Source organism: Ursus arctos, unplaced genomic scaffold, assembly GCF_023065955.2.
Source record: "Ursus arctos isolate Adak ecotype North America unplaced genomic scaffold, UrsArc2.0 scaffold_16, whole genome shotgun sequence".
NCBI lineage: Eukaryota > Metazoa > Chordata > Mammalia > Carnivora > Ursidae > Ursus > Ursus arctos.
Genome location: NW_026622830.1, coordinates 60,598,120 through 60,614,671, shown reverse-complemented (window position 1 = coordinate 60,614,671; position 16,552 = coordinate 60,598,120). Strand labels below are relative to the sequence as shown.

The window sequence follows — 16,552 nt, the reverse complement described above, 5'->3', positions numbered from 1 at the left end:
TCTGGGTGCCCGGTTACCAGAGTTCTAAGTTCAGTTGGGGCCTATCACAGAGGAAGTGAGGTCACTCTTTCAAGATTCTAATCCCTGGGACCATGTGTTCAGTCAGACCTATCCAGAGCCCCTTCTTGGCAGTTGACTCCTTAGCTTTCTCCCCCATGTCATCTCCTTAACTGGACACAATGAGCCAAAAAGGCCATAGCCACCACTCTCTGGAAATGGAACTAGTGTCTGAAGCTTCAGGAGGCAGAGCTGAATTCAGACCTTACGTTCTGTGTTTCTTTGCGCACTTGTGTGTCCTATGTCATTGTGTCTCTCACGTAGTCCCCACTTTCCCAGCCTGCAGTGTGGGGATCAGGCTAGAATCTACTTCCTTGGGACATCCTCGGGTGTCTGTGGATAAGAGTATTTATTACATGTGTGGGGTGGTCCCCTGTGTATCTGAGGCACAATTTTCAAGATGGAAGAATTACAAGAAGGGGTGGGACTTGGCATGGAGGGCCGCTCAGAAGAGGCCTGGGTTCCAGCCGTGTAATACTGCAACTGTCACTTTCCCTCTTGGCCTCATTTTAAGGTGGGCACCATGATGGCCTGGAAAAGCAAGAAGATGCAGGCATTGTCATCCTCTGTAGTAAAACCATGCAATTGTTTCCCGTTATATGAAGAACGAGACCCCGTTACCTCGTTTGGGTCTATGAGGGGAGTGGCTTTCACCATGGCTCCCAGGGATCCTGACCTGTGGTATAGGCATCAGACTGTAACTGCTAAGTGGTCAGTGACTGGCTTTTGACCCACAGGACATATTCAACGTGATCAAGTACCATGCCTAGAGCTTCTCTACATGTCATGCAAAGAGTTTCTCACTCCCTAGTTACTTTCCATCATGTTCCACTACTCACTCCTTCCCTTTCCCTTCTTCTTCTCTCTCTCTGAACCAGAACCAAGCACTGATGTTTTCAGCTGCCATCTACAGAGGCTCACAGGATAGAGAACGGAGGCAGTGCCAAGGCCAAAAGACACACAGGAACTCAGCTTCTGAGTCCAGATGGCATCCCGAGTCACGTGAGCCAACTTATGACAAAATCCTCTTCCAGTATGGCCCTGGTCACAGCCGCAGCCACTGACACACCTTGAGCCTGGGGAACCATGCTAATTTGGGCCCGCATTCTTCACCCACAAATACTGTTAGAAATTAAAGCGATGCACCTGCACATGCAGGGTATCAGGGCAATGCAGTCCCGGGGCAACTCTAGATAAGTAACAGTCTCCCAGGCCTCAGCATCTGTCCCTGCCTTCCTCCCTCCCCTCTGCTCTCCTGCTAGTGTCCCTGCAGCCACCCTGGCTGCCTTTTTCACTCCTCTGGCCAAACTGGCTTCTGTTATTGAGTGTCTGCAGCACAAGTCACTTCTTCCTGAAACGCTGCTCCCTGACGTGTGCAGGCCTAGCTCCCTTTGGTCAATCTGTTCTCAGCAACCTCAGCTTCAGTGAGGCCTTTCATATCTTTCCATGCAATGACTCCCCAGCCTTCCTCCGTAGTACACTTCATTCCTACTACAGAGCGCTTGCTCTTTTCTTTCACGTGCGTTCTCTTTGGAGCTTTGGTCCATGTGTAGACTGGGAGCTCCTAAAGCAAAGGAGCCCTAGGTAATTTCAGCTCCGCGCACGGGCCCAGCAAGATACCTGGCATAGGGCAGTGCTCAGTGTGTAGTTACTCAATGAACAATTGAGAAGATCTTGGAGCCCACCTCCCCTCTTAAGCACCTAGACTGCAGAATGCTACTAAAACTTTCAAGCTGTTTCTGGGCAGGGGCGACAACCACAATGGCCTCTGCCTGACTCTTCCTGCTCCAGTTCCTCCAGCAGAACTCACCAGGTACCATGGACAAGGAAGCGCCCTGCACCCAGTTCTCCAGCTCTGGTGGCACAGCCCCATGCAGGCACACCAGCAAAGAAAGCCATGCCTTTTCTCGGGGGTCCTCAACGCAGTGCCTTTGCAGAGTCACAGAGCAAAGGAGCAGGATCTCTATTTTTCCCTTCTCTGTGGAATCTGAGACAAAGAAGAGAAAAGGAGGAAGACTAACTCAGAAAAAGAGATCAGATTGAAGTAACCAGAAGCAGAGGGCAGAGGGGGTACAGGAATTGAGTGAATGGCAAAAGGTACAAATTCCAGTTTCAGATCAATAAGGAATAGGGATTTACAGTACACCCCAGGACTACAGTTCATTACTGCTCTATGGTGTATTGGAGAGGTGTGAAAAGAGCAAGTTCTGAGAGTTCTCATCACAAAGAAAAACCTCTCTTTCTTTTCTTTTAACTTCATTTTTGTATCTCTAGAGATGATGATGGCGGCGGACTAAATTTATTCTGGCGATCGTTTCACAGTATACGAAAGGAACATCATTACGCCAGGTATCTTCAACATACACAGTTCTGTATGTCAAATGTATCAAAACAACTGGAGCAAAAAAATATTTTAATATTCATAGAGAGCATCAGGAAATTGGACGTGGTAAAAAGAATGTCACGTAAACAAAACTGAAAACAGCAGAACCGAAAGCCAGTAGGTTATCCTAGGGGTTAAAATCTTCAAGCCATTGGCATAGAAAGTCGATTCTGAAATTGAAAATCAGTGAATTAAAATTAAAGCAGATGAAATAGAATTTTAAAATGTTGTTCCATTTAACAATTTGTCAAAGAATAGAAAGTCTTAATAAGTGACCTCAGATAGTAACTTTTGAAAAAACTGTTCATGTTTTGGAAAATTCTGATTGTAAGCTTCCAAGTGGGCACAGAATGAGAACATTTTGTTTGATCAAAGTCGCCTCATGGAAAATGGCTGAAGCAAAATGTCTGAGATAGGACCTAAACGAAAGGATATAAATGGCTAGACGAAATTGTCCCGAGTTCGTTTCTCCGTATTTGCAGTTTACATTTATTTTCATGTCGTTAAGTCCATTAAGTTCATGGAGTACATTCTAAGTGTGTTCCATGCATTAATATGTTTGAACAACCTCCCTGTAACCCAGCTTCACATCTCATTGTATCTTGTAAAACTCAAACTCTATACCATGAATCAGAAACTTCCAATGACCGCCTACTTCCAGCCCTTGGCAACACCATTCTACTGTCTTTGGCAATTTACTCTAGGTAGGTCCTAAGAGTGAAGTCAAAGTGTGTCTTTTCATGAATACTCATCTACTTAGCATAATATCCTCCAGGTTCACCCATGTTGTGGCATATGTCAATGTCTTCTTCCACTTTGAAGAATGAATGCTATTCCAATATGTGTACATACAACATCTGTTCCTCCCTCGACAGATACTTGGATTGCTTTCATGGTTTAGCTATTATGAATAATGATGCCATGAAAATGTGTGTTCAGATATGTCTTCAAGACCATGCTGTCAATTAATTTGGGTATACACCCCAGAAGTGGAGTTACTGGAACACATTGTAAGTCTAATTTTCATTTTTTTGAAACTACCATACTGATTTCACAACTATGCTGTTAAACATTCCTACCACACACATTGAATAAGGCTTCCATCTTCTCCACATCTTGGCCAACACTTGCTCTTTTTTTCCCTTCTGATTGCTTTTTTTTTTTTTTTTGGAAGAGTCATCTTAAAGGATGTAAAATGGTATCTCGTTGCTTTTTATAATTTGCATTTCCCTTAACAATAGTGATGTATCTTTTCAAATTTCTTTTCACGTGCACATCTTTGAGGATATGCCTATTCCCAATTTGCACATTCACGCATTGCATTCATTTTGTTGTCTGTTGTTGAGTTCGTGTGATCTCTATTCATTCTGGATATTGAGCCCCTGCCAGATAGACAGTTTGCAAATATGGTCTCCCATCATGTGGATTGTGTTTTTACTTCATTGCTAATGTCTTTAAAGTCACAAAGATTGTAAGTATTCTGAATGTCCTGTACGTGAATTTATTTTTCTTTTATATCCTGTGCCTTGCAGGTCATATGCATTAAAGCACGGCCAAATCCTATTTTGTGAAGCTATGAAAATGAATATTATTGGGCTGCACTTCCGAGATGAAAAAGGTTCATTAGTGGAGTAAGAGAGCAGCATGAACTGGAGAAGCACTGGCATGATGATGGGGTCATGACTCTATGTGATCGCAAGAGGATAGGAATATGTATGATGGGCCAGCATGAGCTGTGTACTGGAAATGGGACCTTGTCCATTTTGTGCAGCACCTATGTGGATGATGGGAGCAGTGAGACATATGACTGGACGGATCCCCGAGCTCAGCCCTTCTTCCAAGTTAGACTTTCATTGCACTCTGATCCATTAACGTTTGAAGAGTTTCTTAATCAGATGAGGGACATAGTCTTACATGCTAGAAGGTGATGAACGTGGTGTGTGGGCGTGTCTGCAAGGAACTCCGTATCCCTCCCATCTTGGTGAGCCACTGTCTGGAGTCCATGGCAAAGAAGGTTAGAGTACTAAATTACACTGGGGTCAAACCAAAGGGGAACAGTGTGTCCCTCCTATGCTGAGCTGAAGTCAGGCAAGACCTTTATATGTTTGCTCTGTGTTCCCAGTTCATGGTCCCTAAGTTCTGCATGTTCCTCTCTGGGAGAGAGGAGATGGACATGTTTGAGGGGGAGCTGGAGAGCTGTATCACCACCAGGAATGAGACCGAGAGCCGACTCCCAGTCATCGTGCAAGTGAAAAAATGGGATCAATGTCATCAAAGAGAAAACCATCAGCCACCAGTATTCATGCCGCCTGTGAGGAAATCTTGTCGAGAGGCACTTGTAAGTGATGGAGGGTGCACACCTGTAGTAACTCTGTGGCAAGTACAGATGTTACCTGCTTGAGGTGACCCACCTTGAAGAAACAAAGTTTTTGCCACCCTGTCAAGGGTGCTCGGAATGGACTCGAAGGGCAAGAGGCCTGGAACTGAAAGCATGTTTGAAAGTCTCTTTAGGGTTGAAATGAAAAAGGCAGCATGCCCTGAAAACTGCCTCACCTTGAATAGGCTAGCTCCCTTCATTGCTTGTGGGAAGAAAAGAAATCATCCGGTATTTTTCGTATTGAAAACAAGAAAACACAGAACCTTGGATTTCCGTTATTTTTTTATTGAAATTCGATTAGCCGACATACAGTCCATCCTTATTTCAGATGTAGTGTTGAATAACTCATCAGTTGCATATACCACTCAGTGCTCATCACATCACGTGCCCTCCTTTATGCTCCTCACCCAATTGCCCCATCCCCCCACCCAGCTCCCCTCCAGCCACCCTCAGTTGTTCTCTGTGCTTAAGAGCCCCTCATGGTTTTGCTCCGTCTCTGATGGCTTCCCGGTCAGTTTTCCCTCCTTTCCCCTATGATTATCATCAGTTTTCACTCATATGTGGAACGTAAGAAACAGTGTAGAGGATCATAGTGGATTTTCTTTAAAAGGATGTTATTTTCTGTCTTTCTATGTTTGACCGCATTTCACTTTTCTTTAAAAATGACACGTTCAAATGATATGTCCATTGACCCTGGAGGGTTGGGCGTTCTTCACACTTCCTCAATGAGTTAGGACCCTGAACCAGGTGTCAGGAGAACCTCCTCTGTGTTATTGTTCCCCGGGTGCCCTTGTTGGGCTTCAGCTTCCTTATCTGTAATACGATGAGAGATACGAATGCTAAATATTTTCCGAAAGTTGTTCCCGCTCCAAACGTTCGATGGCTACCCATAGTCGAATATTGCTTCATCCACGAGACAAAGGTTAGGAATCGTTATTTCAATTACTTCATGAAGACACACAACCAAGTAGAATGAGAACACCAGAGGAGCATCGCTCCAATAGGACTTGAGTGAAACTCTGCTCCAACTGCCAGTAGCATAGGACGTTACCTTTTACGTGAACACAGAGGTGGGCCCTGGCCTTTCCATAGAAACAGACTGTCCTTTTGTCTTTGGACATTTTCATTTACCTTTCGTGTGGATTGACGTTCAGCCCGATGAGACCTCATGAGGAAACTCTGCGTATTCTAAGCTTAGATCTCATAGGACCGATTTTTCTTAAGGTTTGAAAGTACACTATAGTTGACAGTGTTATATTCCTTTCAGGTGAACAGCAGGGACTCAATAGTTCTGTACATTACTCAGTGCTCAGCACCATAAGTGTACTCTTAATCCCCATGACCTATTTCACCCATCCCCCCACCTGGCCATCCCTAGTCTGTGCTCTACATTTGAGACTGGTTTTTTGTTTGTTTTCTCTTTGTTCTTTCTTTTTGTCTCTTAAGTGCCACACAGGAGTCAAACCCATGTTAACATAACACACATCGACTTTAAAGCTTACCTCCGTTTCATGGTCTGGATGAAATGTGCTGACTATACCACCACGTTGACTCCACAGTGGCTCCCAGGGATCCCCACCCGTGCTATATACCTCCCTGTCTATCCACTGCCTGGTTGCTAATAGGTTTCTGACCAAGAGAATATGACAGAACATTGTCACTTTCCTGTTACTCTCTTCTGTTCCCTTCCTTTCTTTCCTGTATCCCTGCACTGGGGAAGCAAGCACTGGTGTTTAGAACTGCCCTACATAAAGGCCCACAGAGGAAGGAACCTAGGGAGTGCCCAGGCTAATAGGCAGAAAAGAACTCAAATTCAGGATTTCGCTTAAACCCACTTTGTTGAGTCTGAGCTAAATCCTGACATTAGTCACATCAGTGACTTGGGAGCAAATCTTACCATAGTTGGGCCTCGGGTGAGGCGCAGATTGCATCACACAGAGACCTGGGGGCAGAAACACCCAGTCTCAACTGTGCGGAGATTCCAGGCCCCCCCGAATTGGGAGCAAGGAAATATCACGCTTCAGAAGTGCTAAGCTTTCTAGTAGTGTTCTCAGAGACAAACAGATAGCTAACTCAGTCGACCAGGCTTCGGCACCTGGCCCTCCCATCCACTGCCATCTCTTGTTCTCACCTCCCAGCCTCCACCAGCCACTCTGGCCACTTTCCGAATCTTCTCTGGTCAAACTAGTTTCTGTCTGAGAGATTTGGCCCCAGCGGTGCCCTCTCCCTGACACACTGTTCCCAGAGGTGTGCAGCTCTTGCTCCCTCTTGTCAATCTGCTACCAGCAGATGTCACCATGTGGAGGCCTTCCAGACCCTCCTCTCCTGTGACTCCCTAGCCCTCCCTACTACACTGTGCTGGTAACTGGAGTATAATACCTGCTCTGTTCTTTCACACATCTTGCTTTCAAGGTGTTCTCCATCAGAACAGCAGAAACAACTTGGCCATTTGCAGACTGCACTGGGGCGCACCAACTCACCTGGCACAGGCTGAGCGCTCAGAGCATAGTTGCTGAAAGAAGAAATGGGAAGGTCTTGGGGCCCTGCCTTCCATCCTTGTCACCATGTCCATTCCTGAGCCCGTTATGCTAGCACTGGGATGGGCAATGTGAGAGGCTAGAATGGATATCAAGTGGCCAAGATGTACTCGGCTGCTTAGTGCCTTTTCCAGGTTGAATGCGCTTGGGCGGATGTCAATGTGTGATGCAAAGATCATCATACCTGGTGCCCACTCCCATGGGTCCACCTACATGTCTGTTCCCCACGACTAATTGTCATAAATCTTCTTCCTCCCAGTCCCTGACCAACGAGCCAAATCATCTACCACTGCCACGAGCCAATGTATATTCTTTCCTCAGGCTGCTTTTCTTTCCATACCACCTGAAAGAATTGAAAGAATTTTGAAATGCTCGAAAGAATTTCCCGTCGCTGCATTCTATCAAGACTACCCTGAACGGGGCTGTAGTATATCTGCAGCCACTTTCCATCCTGCAGCCACATCCAAGCCCATTCAGCCATGAACCAACCTCAGTCTTTTCCCTCCTCTGTCGCCTGGAGCAATATTGGGTCTTCTGCCCGTCCTCTCTGAAGCTCCTCTGGCCCGTTCATGGGGACTTGCGAGTGAGCCCGTGCACCACACACAGAGTGGCCCCTAGCGCCTGCCTCTGCCCACGTGCCAGGGCTGACTCAGGAGCTCAGGCTCCCACCTAACCCCCTTTCAGCCTCGGCCATCCCTCTTGGAAGGACTTTGTGCTCTGCACACATCGCAGAGATACAGGAGGGCACAGGAAAGAAAACCCACTGACCTAAAGAAGCTCCTAAACTATTGACCTCCTTCCATCCTGCCTCCATATGCCCTGGAAGAGAAGAGGAGGAGAGGCCTGCAGGTGTGGACAAAGCCCTGCCCTGGCTGTTTATCTTCCTGACAATAAAAAGGCCTCCTCGTTGCGGCCAAACTGTTGCTGAAAATTCTGTTTTCAGTGGTGAAACAGATAACTTTGGTCAAATGGCCTGCTGGCGCCGTTTGTCAGGGTGGTCCGTGGACAAGTGGCCTCAGCATCCGCAGAGGGCATGTTGGAAATGCAGAGTCTCAGGTCCCTCCCAGTGTTACTGAATCAGAATCTGTATTTTCACGAGATCCCCAGGGGATCCAGGCCTAAGACAATGTCTCAAAAACCACTGTTGAATGTTCCCCAAAGAGAAAGCTAATCGGCACCTTGATATACCAAATGGGGAAGGCACGGTTGTTTCCTGGGCCTTTTTGGCAGTTTCTAGCATTCTAGAATTCCATAAAGGGTTGATTCCCCAGTGGACATGGTGGGAGTTGTTGTGCAGGAAAGGAAAGAACACCATACCTGCTGGGAAATTGAGCAAGGACGGAAGCTATGCATGGGCCCAACAGCAAGAGCTCCAACGCACCAAGGCTGATCCCCTGCTCTAGAGCTCTCTGCTGTTCTTATGCTAGATCCCTTTGTGTCAGGTGATGGGATGGGAGATTGTTCTTGCTTTTGGAGCTGGCCTGTATTGCTGTAACCGGTCCTCTAAGATTCACTTTTGTTGTATCCCAAAGTTTTGGGACGCTTGTCTTGTCATTGTTCTTGGATTCCATGTAATTTTTTTTCCTATTTTGAATTCCTGGTTGACCCACTCATTTCTCGGGAGCGTGTTCTTTCACCTCCTTGTGTTCATGGTCTTTCCAGGTTTTTCTCTTGTGGTTGATTTCTAGTCCATACCATTGTGGTCAGAAAAGATGTATGCCATGACTTCCATCTTTTTGAATTAGTAGAGACTTGTTCGGTAGCCTAATATGTGATCTGCTCTGGAGGACGTTCCATGTGCAATCGAAAGGAATGAGTATGTGCTGTTGGAGGATGGAATGTTCTGCATGCGTCTGTTAAAACCAGTGCATCACCCAAAGCCACTGTTTCCTTGTTGATTTTCAGTTTGGATCATGTGTCCATTAATAGAAGGGGGGTGTTAGATCCCCTACTGTATTGTATTACAGTCAATTAGTTGCCTGCTTTTTGTTATTAACTGTTTTACGTATTTGGGTCCTCCTATGATGGGTGTCTAAAAATTTAAAATTGTTCTATCTTCTTGTTGCATTGTCTCCATGATTGGGACACAGTGTCCTTCTTTGTGACTCACTACTCTCTTTTTTTTTTTTTATATTCTGTTTTGTCTGATAGAAGTATTCGTACCCCTGCTTTGTTTTGGCAACCAGTTGCATGCGAGATGCTTCTCATCTGCTCACTTTCAATGCGCAGGGGACCCAGTAGGTCTGGGGGCTCAGGCTGAGTACCTAATTTCGGACAAGTCAGTGTAAGTGTGCAAACTGAGACTGAGTGTGTAAACTGTTGAATATTAGTGACAATGGAATATTACTCAGCCATCAAAAAGAACGATTTCTCAACATTTGCTGCAACATAGACGGGACTGGAGGAGATAATGCTAAGTCAAGTCAAACAGAGAAGGAAAATTATCATATGGTTTCACTCATTTATGGAACATAAGAAGTAGGAAGATCAGTAGGAGAAGAAAGGGAAGAAGGGGGGGTAAACAGAAGGGGGAATGAACCACAAGAGACTATGGACACTGGGAAACAAACTGAGGGCTTCAGAGAGGAGGGGAGTGGGGGATTGGGATAGGCTGGTGTTGGGTATTAAGGAGGGCACCTATTGCATGGTGCACTGGGTGTTAGACGCAAGGAATGAGTCATGGAACTTTACATCAAAAACTAGGGAAGTACTGTATGCTGACTAACATAATAAAAAAAATTATTATAAAAGAAATAGAGATGATGGACTTCAGAAAACATGGACCTAAAAGTCATGACAGACAGCAAGGAGAGTGTGGGGTTTCTCTGGTCAAGGATATGGCCCATTATCCTGGCAAGAAAGAGCCCGTCCCTGATCCATCAGATGCCAGCCAGGGAACAGTAGCTATTGTGCATCTGACCCAGAGCCTGGGGCCTGGAGGGAACTGCTGCTTCAGAAGAACTGCATAAGGAGATGCACGAAGGCTGGAAATCCTGGCTCCTAGGTCAGCATAGATGTTCATGGAACCAGGCTCAGGTGTGCCCTTTAAAGTACCCCTCCCATCTTTTCCCAACACACAAAACAAGCAGGAAAGGGAATCCAGAGATCATTGACAAGAATCCCAGAAAGATTCCAAACTTGGTAAATGGCCAACGGGGAGACTGAGGCTGGAAAGTCGTGCCTGCCCTGAGTCCATCTGCAAATTATCTTCCTCTGGCTTTGTCCCCTTCACATGCAGGATTTGATCTCCTTCCTTCACATGCAGGATTTGATCTCCTTCCGTGTTTTTCCCCACTAGGTGCTGATGCAGTTCCAGAGATTGAACTACAATACGACAAGTTCCAAATACGGGGGCAATACAAAACCAAACACTAAACCAAAAAAGCATCTCAACGGAAGAAGCAGGACACAGTCTTCCTGGCCTTAGAGCGGAGAAAGGCAACCCCAGTCCTGGGGCAGGAAGGAGTTCTGGGGCGTACAAGTCTTAAAGACTCCCACTTTCAGTGGTTGTTGCTATTCCTGGGAAAGTCCCTGCAACCTCTAAATCTCAGGAGTTCTGAGGGGCTGTCTCTGCCGTTTGCCCAAATTCATTGAATGAAATGGACCCGTGCTCTGAGTAAGGGGGATTTCGGGGTGCCCTCCAGTGGCTAGGGAGAAAGGCTGGCACTTCTCCTTCCTCCCACATACAGTAGCTGATGACTCTGGAAGATTTCCTAGGTCAGGAACGAATATGAGAGTCTGTGCAAGTTTTCCATTACTGCAGGAAGTAAAAGACCCAAACCACACACCTGGGCTCTAAAACAAAACAAGGGCTTTAATCTCCTAACATGCAAATCTATCACGGTACTATTTAAAACAACTAAATGGTGCCCCCTACATAAGGAAATAGATGGGGGGAAGGGGTGTGGAGTAAATAAGGCGCAAGGACTGCCCATATGCAGCTGCTGAGGAATCCCTGGAGGGCCACTGGACACTTGCACAGCCCTGAGGTTGACTGCGGCCAGTTCTTCTCCTTCTTGAGTGCTGCTGACCAGCTAGGACCGGGGCTCCAGCTGGCAGGACAGGGTGTAGCTAAGGACAGAGGGACACCTGTGAGTTGCCCAGGAGCTTCCATTCAAGAGTCTCTGCCAGTGTTTGCCCACAGCTGGAGTCTGGCACCCCGGCAACAAGGCCAGAGGCTGCCCAGGGAAGGAGGATCCCAGGAGTGGCCAGCAGAAAGAGTCCACCCCGAACCTCACCGACCCAGCTCCTGATGGGCCTCACCTCTCAGCCTCGCTGAGCGGCTCCATAGCCTGGAACCAGGCCCAAAAAGGATCCTCGGGCTCTAGGGTGTAATTCTCGGCAGCCACCTGGAGCAGCATGATGTCCGTCATGACTTGGTATTCCTGAGCAGAGAGAGAAGCACAGGATGTATAGGGAGCCTGGGGGGGCGGGGAGCTGCAGGGTCTGGTGAGGGTTGAGCACCGGGACGGGGCACCCATCCCAGGTCCTGGCACACATGGCCATCCTCCTCCCTGCAGATTCATCCGGTCTCCACCTGTTCTCAGAGGTGAGTATCAGTAGCCCCTCCTCCAGGAAGTCCTCCTGGATGCCATGCTCTGTCCCCATCTCCTAACGGGATGGGACTTGCACTGCTTTCTTCTCAAGGGGTCCCAGGAAATGTGAGGTGGAGGGGATGGAGCCAAGCAATGTTCTTCCCAGGGACATCTCTGAGGCCCACTCCCTACCCTTCCCTGCGGGAAGCGCCACATATGCTCACCTTATTTCTTTTTTGGTGGTTGATCTCATTCCCCTGGAATGCAGACAAAGTCCATCAGAATGAGGCCCCTGGTTCTTAGGAGCACTTGATTCCCATCCCTTCTCATGCTGCACCATGGCCAGGACCCATGAGGGGGCCGTGCATACACAGATAGTGGGCCTGGGATCTAGGCCAGGCTCTGGGGTCCAGAGAAAGGAGGACATGGGCCAGATGGACTGGCTACAGGTCGGGACCCTGCAGCACCACCCTCTCGGAAGACAGTAGGGGAGGCCGAAGCCTCAGGCAGGAAGGGGCTGCTGCGGCTACGGAGGTGCTTGCTGACGTGGAGGGTCCTGACTTCATTCTCCCCCCACGGGCAAACTCACCAGGGGAAGCTGAGGTCCACTCAGACAGACCTCATGCAGCTTTGCCTTCAGGAAGCTCTGCTGCTTCACCAGTCTTCGGCACCGGGAGCCATGTCCTAACTGCAGTCTCGCCTCACTCATCGCTGAGTTGGGCAAGAGACTCCGACCTCACAGGCGCAGCTCTGAGGCTGTCATCAGGGTAGGTTTGCCGAGTCCTGAGAGCTCAGGGCTCATTACAGGGGTGCTCTATTCCCACAGGTCCAGATTCTGGTCCATCCCCCACAATCTTCAGGCTCACCCACCTCCAGATAGACCTCCACTGCGGTATCCAACATCAGCAACTTGGTGAGGAAAGTGCCAAGGAAGGGCACGACACCCTGTGTCCTAAGGGGGAGAGTGGGATGAGTCACTGTTCTCTGTTGCCCACAAGGACCCTCCCCTGAAAAAGCTCCAGCCTCCTGGCCCATCCCAGGTGACCGCGTGGAGCAGCTCTCGACACTAAGAGAGAGGGTGTCAAGGCTAGGGAGTCTGCTTGGACACCACCTGCTTGCCCCCTCACTGCCAACGGCATCCTCACCTAGGCTGTCACCACATTCATGCCAAAGGCTTCCCCTCCCCAAGGAATGCTTCAGACCATTCCCGACTTCATCCTCGCAGGACCCTGTTCCCTCCCACCCCTCCTCTCTTTCCAGGCTTGCACCTTCCAGGCTACCTTGATGAGTAGGTTCCTGCCCTGTGCGGTGTCCTTGCTGCACAGCTTTTGAAAGATCCTCAATGGCTTCCTGAAGAGAGGCAAGGGAGGCACGATCAATGGACGAATAATGTGGCAGGGTTGAGTGCGAGTGCCTTTTCTTTGAGAACCCCAAAGTGTCAACCTGCCTGGTTGAGGGTTTCTTCTGGGATCCTCTGAGCACTAAGGTCTTTGTAGGACATGGGAGGGAGCTCTCATGTGGCTCGTCCTGGGCCTCCCTTCCCATATTCATTGAGAAACACTGTTTGGGTCAATTTGGGGTTCAAATGGGCAGAGAGCTTAGTGGCTGTCAAGGAAACACGTGAAGAGATTTAATGCAGCTCAGCCCCGTGTGGGACATTTGGCAAAACTGATTTCTAAAGCGGGAGGCATGGTGGCCTCTTCACCAGGAAGGCTGAGAGACGCACCCACCAGCCCAGGTCCTGTGGTCGGGGTTTGCCGCCTCCCAGAAGGTCCAAGCTGCCTGAGGGGGAAGAGGACAAGCCTCTGGGAGCTCCCTCATCCATCCTGGTCCCTCCATGGAGAGAGGCCTACTCACCTGGAAACCTTCCCCCACGTGTTCTCGAGGCGGTGAATGGAGACACTCTGCAGAGCCGAGAGGATGGCATGTAAGGAGGAGTAGTTCCTCAGGGTTTGACAGGCCTGGGGAGGGAAGAGAATGGGCTGTCATGTGAGGAGCCAGCACCTGATTGGCTCTCAAGTTTCAGTCCCCCTCAGGGGAAGGCGCTCCTGCTGGAGGAAACCGCTGTCCAGGGACCTGCCGGAGGGCACACGTGAGGCCCAGAGGAGGAGGAGGATTTTACCTCACTCCAAGGAAGGAGCCAGGCAGAAACGGAGCATCCCAGCATAGGGCCACACAAGGCGAGGTCAGCATGCCCCCGGACCAAAGAGCCTAGGGACTGCACAGTCCCTAGGGCAAAGACCAGGGCCTTCCACTCTGAGACCTGATCAAGGGAAGAGCAGTGCCCGAGACTCAGGAGAGCACCTCGGCTGGGCTTCCCGTTGCATACCTTGGCCACCTTGATCCAGTGCTCCACCACCATGGCCCTGTCCCGGGCTGTCATGCTTGGGTTGCCAAGGCAGGTGGTGATGACACACTTGGCCACACCGTTGAACTGGGCGACAGTGGCCCGGACTGTGGGTGCCAGGTGCTCACTGCCAGGCTTGTTGTGCTTGGACCAGACGGAGCCCAGGCACTGATGGGGCAGCAGCTTCTTGAACAGCTCCTAGAGAACAGGGGGACCTTGGTTCACCCAGCCATTTCCCATGCAAGACTTATGTCCTACGTAGGGGTCACAGGTCAGAGCTGGACCTCAGGGAGCGGAGAATCTGGCCTGAGCCTGGTTGGAGACCGTGGATTTCATTCCATTGTTTTTCACTGAGGGAACAGGGTAGAAGGACAACAGCCCCAGGCATGTAAAGCTCCACTTCCCAACAGAAGCAAGGCACTTCAATATACCCCTCCAGTCCTGCAAACTATGTGCATTATTCTCTTTTTCTGTGTTGGAACAGCGCCACACTAAGATTCACGCTGCTCAACAACATGATGCAGCTGTGCGATTACTGAGAATCTATTTGTTTTAGGCTTCTAACAAAATATCTATTTTCTCTCTTTTGCACATATATCTCACTCAGTAGTGACAGCTCAAGTTCTTTTTCACAATGAATGATTCAGAAATAAGTATCAAAAACAGATTTGAAGAGAACAGAAGAGACAATTAAAAGATACGGAAACATCCTACTTAATAAAAGGCCATGTATTTATGTTCTGAGTCGAATTTTAAAGCTTTTAAAACATTTTATTCCTATAAATCCATCTTAGATAGCAACTGGACCTCACAGAAGCACTTAAATAAACGTTTACCAGTTGTATCCTGGCGAACAATATTTCTTGCTTTCTCAGCTCCCGGTGCCCCAGATGTGGTGGCGCTCCTTGATCGCACTGGCTCGGCCACATCCGGGTGGCTCCGCCAGCTGAGAGAACAGGATCTCCCCACGGTGGCTCCTTTCGGAGAATAGAACACAGCCTGATAAAGGATAAGACAAGAAAAATAATCTAAAGGCTGACTTCCTTATCATTCATTGCACAGCCTGTGTTACTCAGCAGATTTCATAAATCCAACTGTATATAATCGGCAGCTTCTCTTGTTGCAAAATTAGGTATCACTTCTCTGCTTTCCTCTCCTAGAGCTCTGGTCAAGTATTTCAAATGAGTGGTCAAGGGTCCAAGAGAAATACAGGAGATAAGAGACCGAGACAGAGATTTCTGCACAGGTAATGTGCTGGTGGCTGCCACCTATGGGTCGTTTTCACACCCAGGTTCCTGAGAGTATATTTTGTTTCCACAAATCCAGTGCTTAGAAGGCAAGTATTTTTATAATGAACATTTGAATTCATTTTTATTTTTAATTTAAAAAAAATTTTTTAAAAATATATTATGTTAGTCACCATACAGCACATCCCTGGTTTTTGATGCAAAGTTCGATGATTCATTAGTTGCGCATAACACCCAGTGCACCATGCAATACATGCCCTCCTTACTACCCATCACCAGCCCATCCCATTCCCCCACCCCCCTCCCCTCTGTAGCCCTCAGTTTGTTTCTCAGAGTTCATAGTCTCTCATGCTTCATTCCCCCTTCTGATCACCCCCCTTTCTTTATCCCTTTCTTCCCCTACCGATTTTCCTAGTTCTTATGTTCCATAGATGAGAGAAACCATATGATAATTGTCTTTCTCTGCTTGACTTATTTCACTTAGCATTATCTCCTCATGAGCAAGATGATAGATCAATCGGAAATATTTGCCAAAGGCATTAATTACATAATTGAATTCATTCTGTATCATTCCATAAACTGTTTTTCAGATTGTTTACCTTCCTATAAATAAATACAGCCACTCACAGACTGCAGCGAAGATATTATAAGAATCAGTCCCATTAATGACATGTTTATATGGTTAAGTAATCACCATAATTGGTTCACACCTCCCCACATCCACATCCTCTGTGGGCCTCTCCCACAATGACCCTGGGCTTCATCACATGACTTGCTTTGCTAGCAAAATGAGCAAGCAGAGATTTGAAATGCGTTGGAAAATCTGGGCTTGCCCTGTTGCTGCTCCTGGAAACCTAAAACCTCACCAAAAAAGCCTGAGCTGGCCTGCTGGGCAATAAAAGGTATGTGGCCAAGTCCCCCCATCACTGCCCCAGCTGACAGCTGGCCAACCCTAGGGCTGCCTGGCTGATTATTTGACAGCCTAGCTGACTACAAACACAGGAGGGAATCCAGCAGAACTGCCCAACTGTGTCCAACCCAAACTGCCAACTCATAAAATCATGATTTA

The 16,552-nt window shown here is 48.0% G+C and overlaps 1 protein-coding gene and 1 long non-coding RNA gene across 7 annotated transcripts in view; one reads left to right on the top strand and one right to left on the bottom strand.

The window, feature by feature from the left end:
- Positions 1 to 1,964: 1,964 nt before the first annotated feature.
- On the top strand, positions 1,965 to 9,412 carry LOC130543908 (uncharacterized). Its single transcript, XR_008959679.1, has 2 exons — positions 1,965 to 3,450; positions 3,973 to 9,412. It is a non-coding gene; the product is annotated as an uncharacterized LOC130543908 (long non-coding RNA).
- Positions 9,413 to 11,145: 1,733 nt separating this feature from the next.
- Positions 11,146 to 16,552, bottom strand: part of LOC125283213 (ral guanine nucleotide dissociation stimulator-like) — a 75,799-nt gene continuing 70,392 nt past the window's right edge. For 5 of the 6 annotated variants that reach the window (XR_008959673.1, XR_008959672.1, XR_008959674.1 and 2 more), the window contains one exon: positions 14,990 to 15,235. Coding sequence is in view for 1 of the 6 variants with exons in the window: in XM_057313022.1 (XP_057169005.1) it covers positions 12,752 to 12,841; positions 13,170 to 13,239; positions 13,747 to 13,850; positions 14,219 to 14,434; positions 15,073 to 15,165 (573 nt within the window). In the remaining 5 variants the exon portion in view is untranslated. Of the gene's footprint in view, positions 11,740 to 12,113; positions 12,842 to 13,169; positions 13,240 to 13,746; positions 13,851 to 14,218; positions 14,435 to 14,989; positions 15,236 to 16,552 lie in introns of those variants that run through there. The other variant, XM_057313022.1, reaches the window with a different exon arrangement.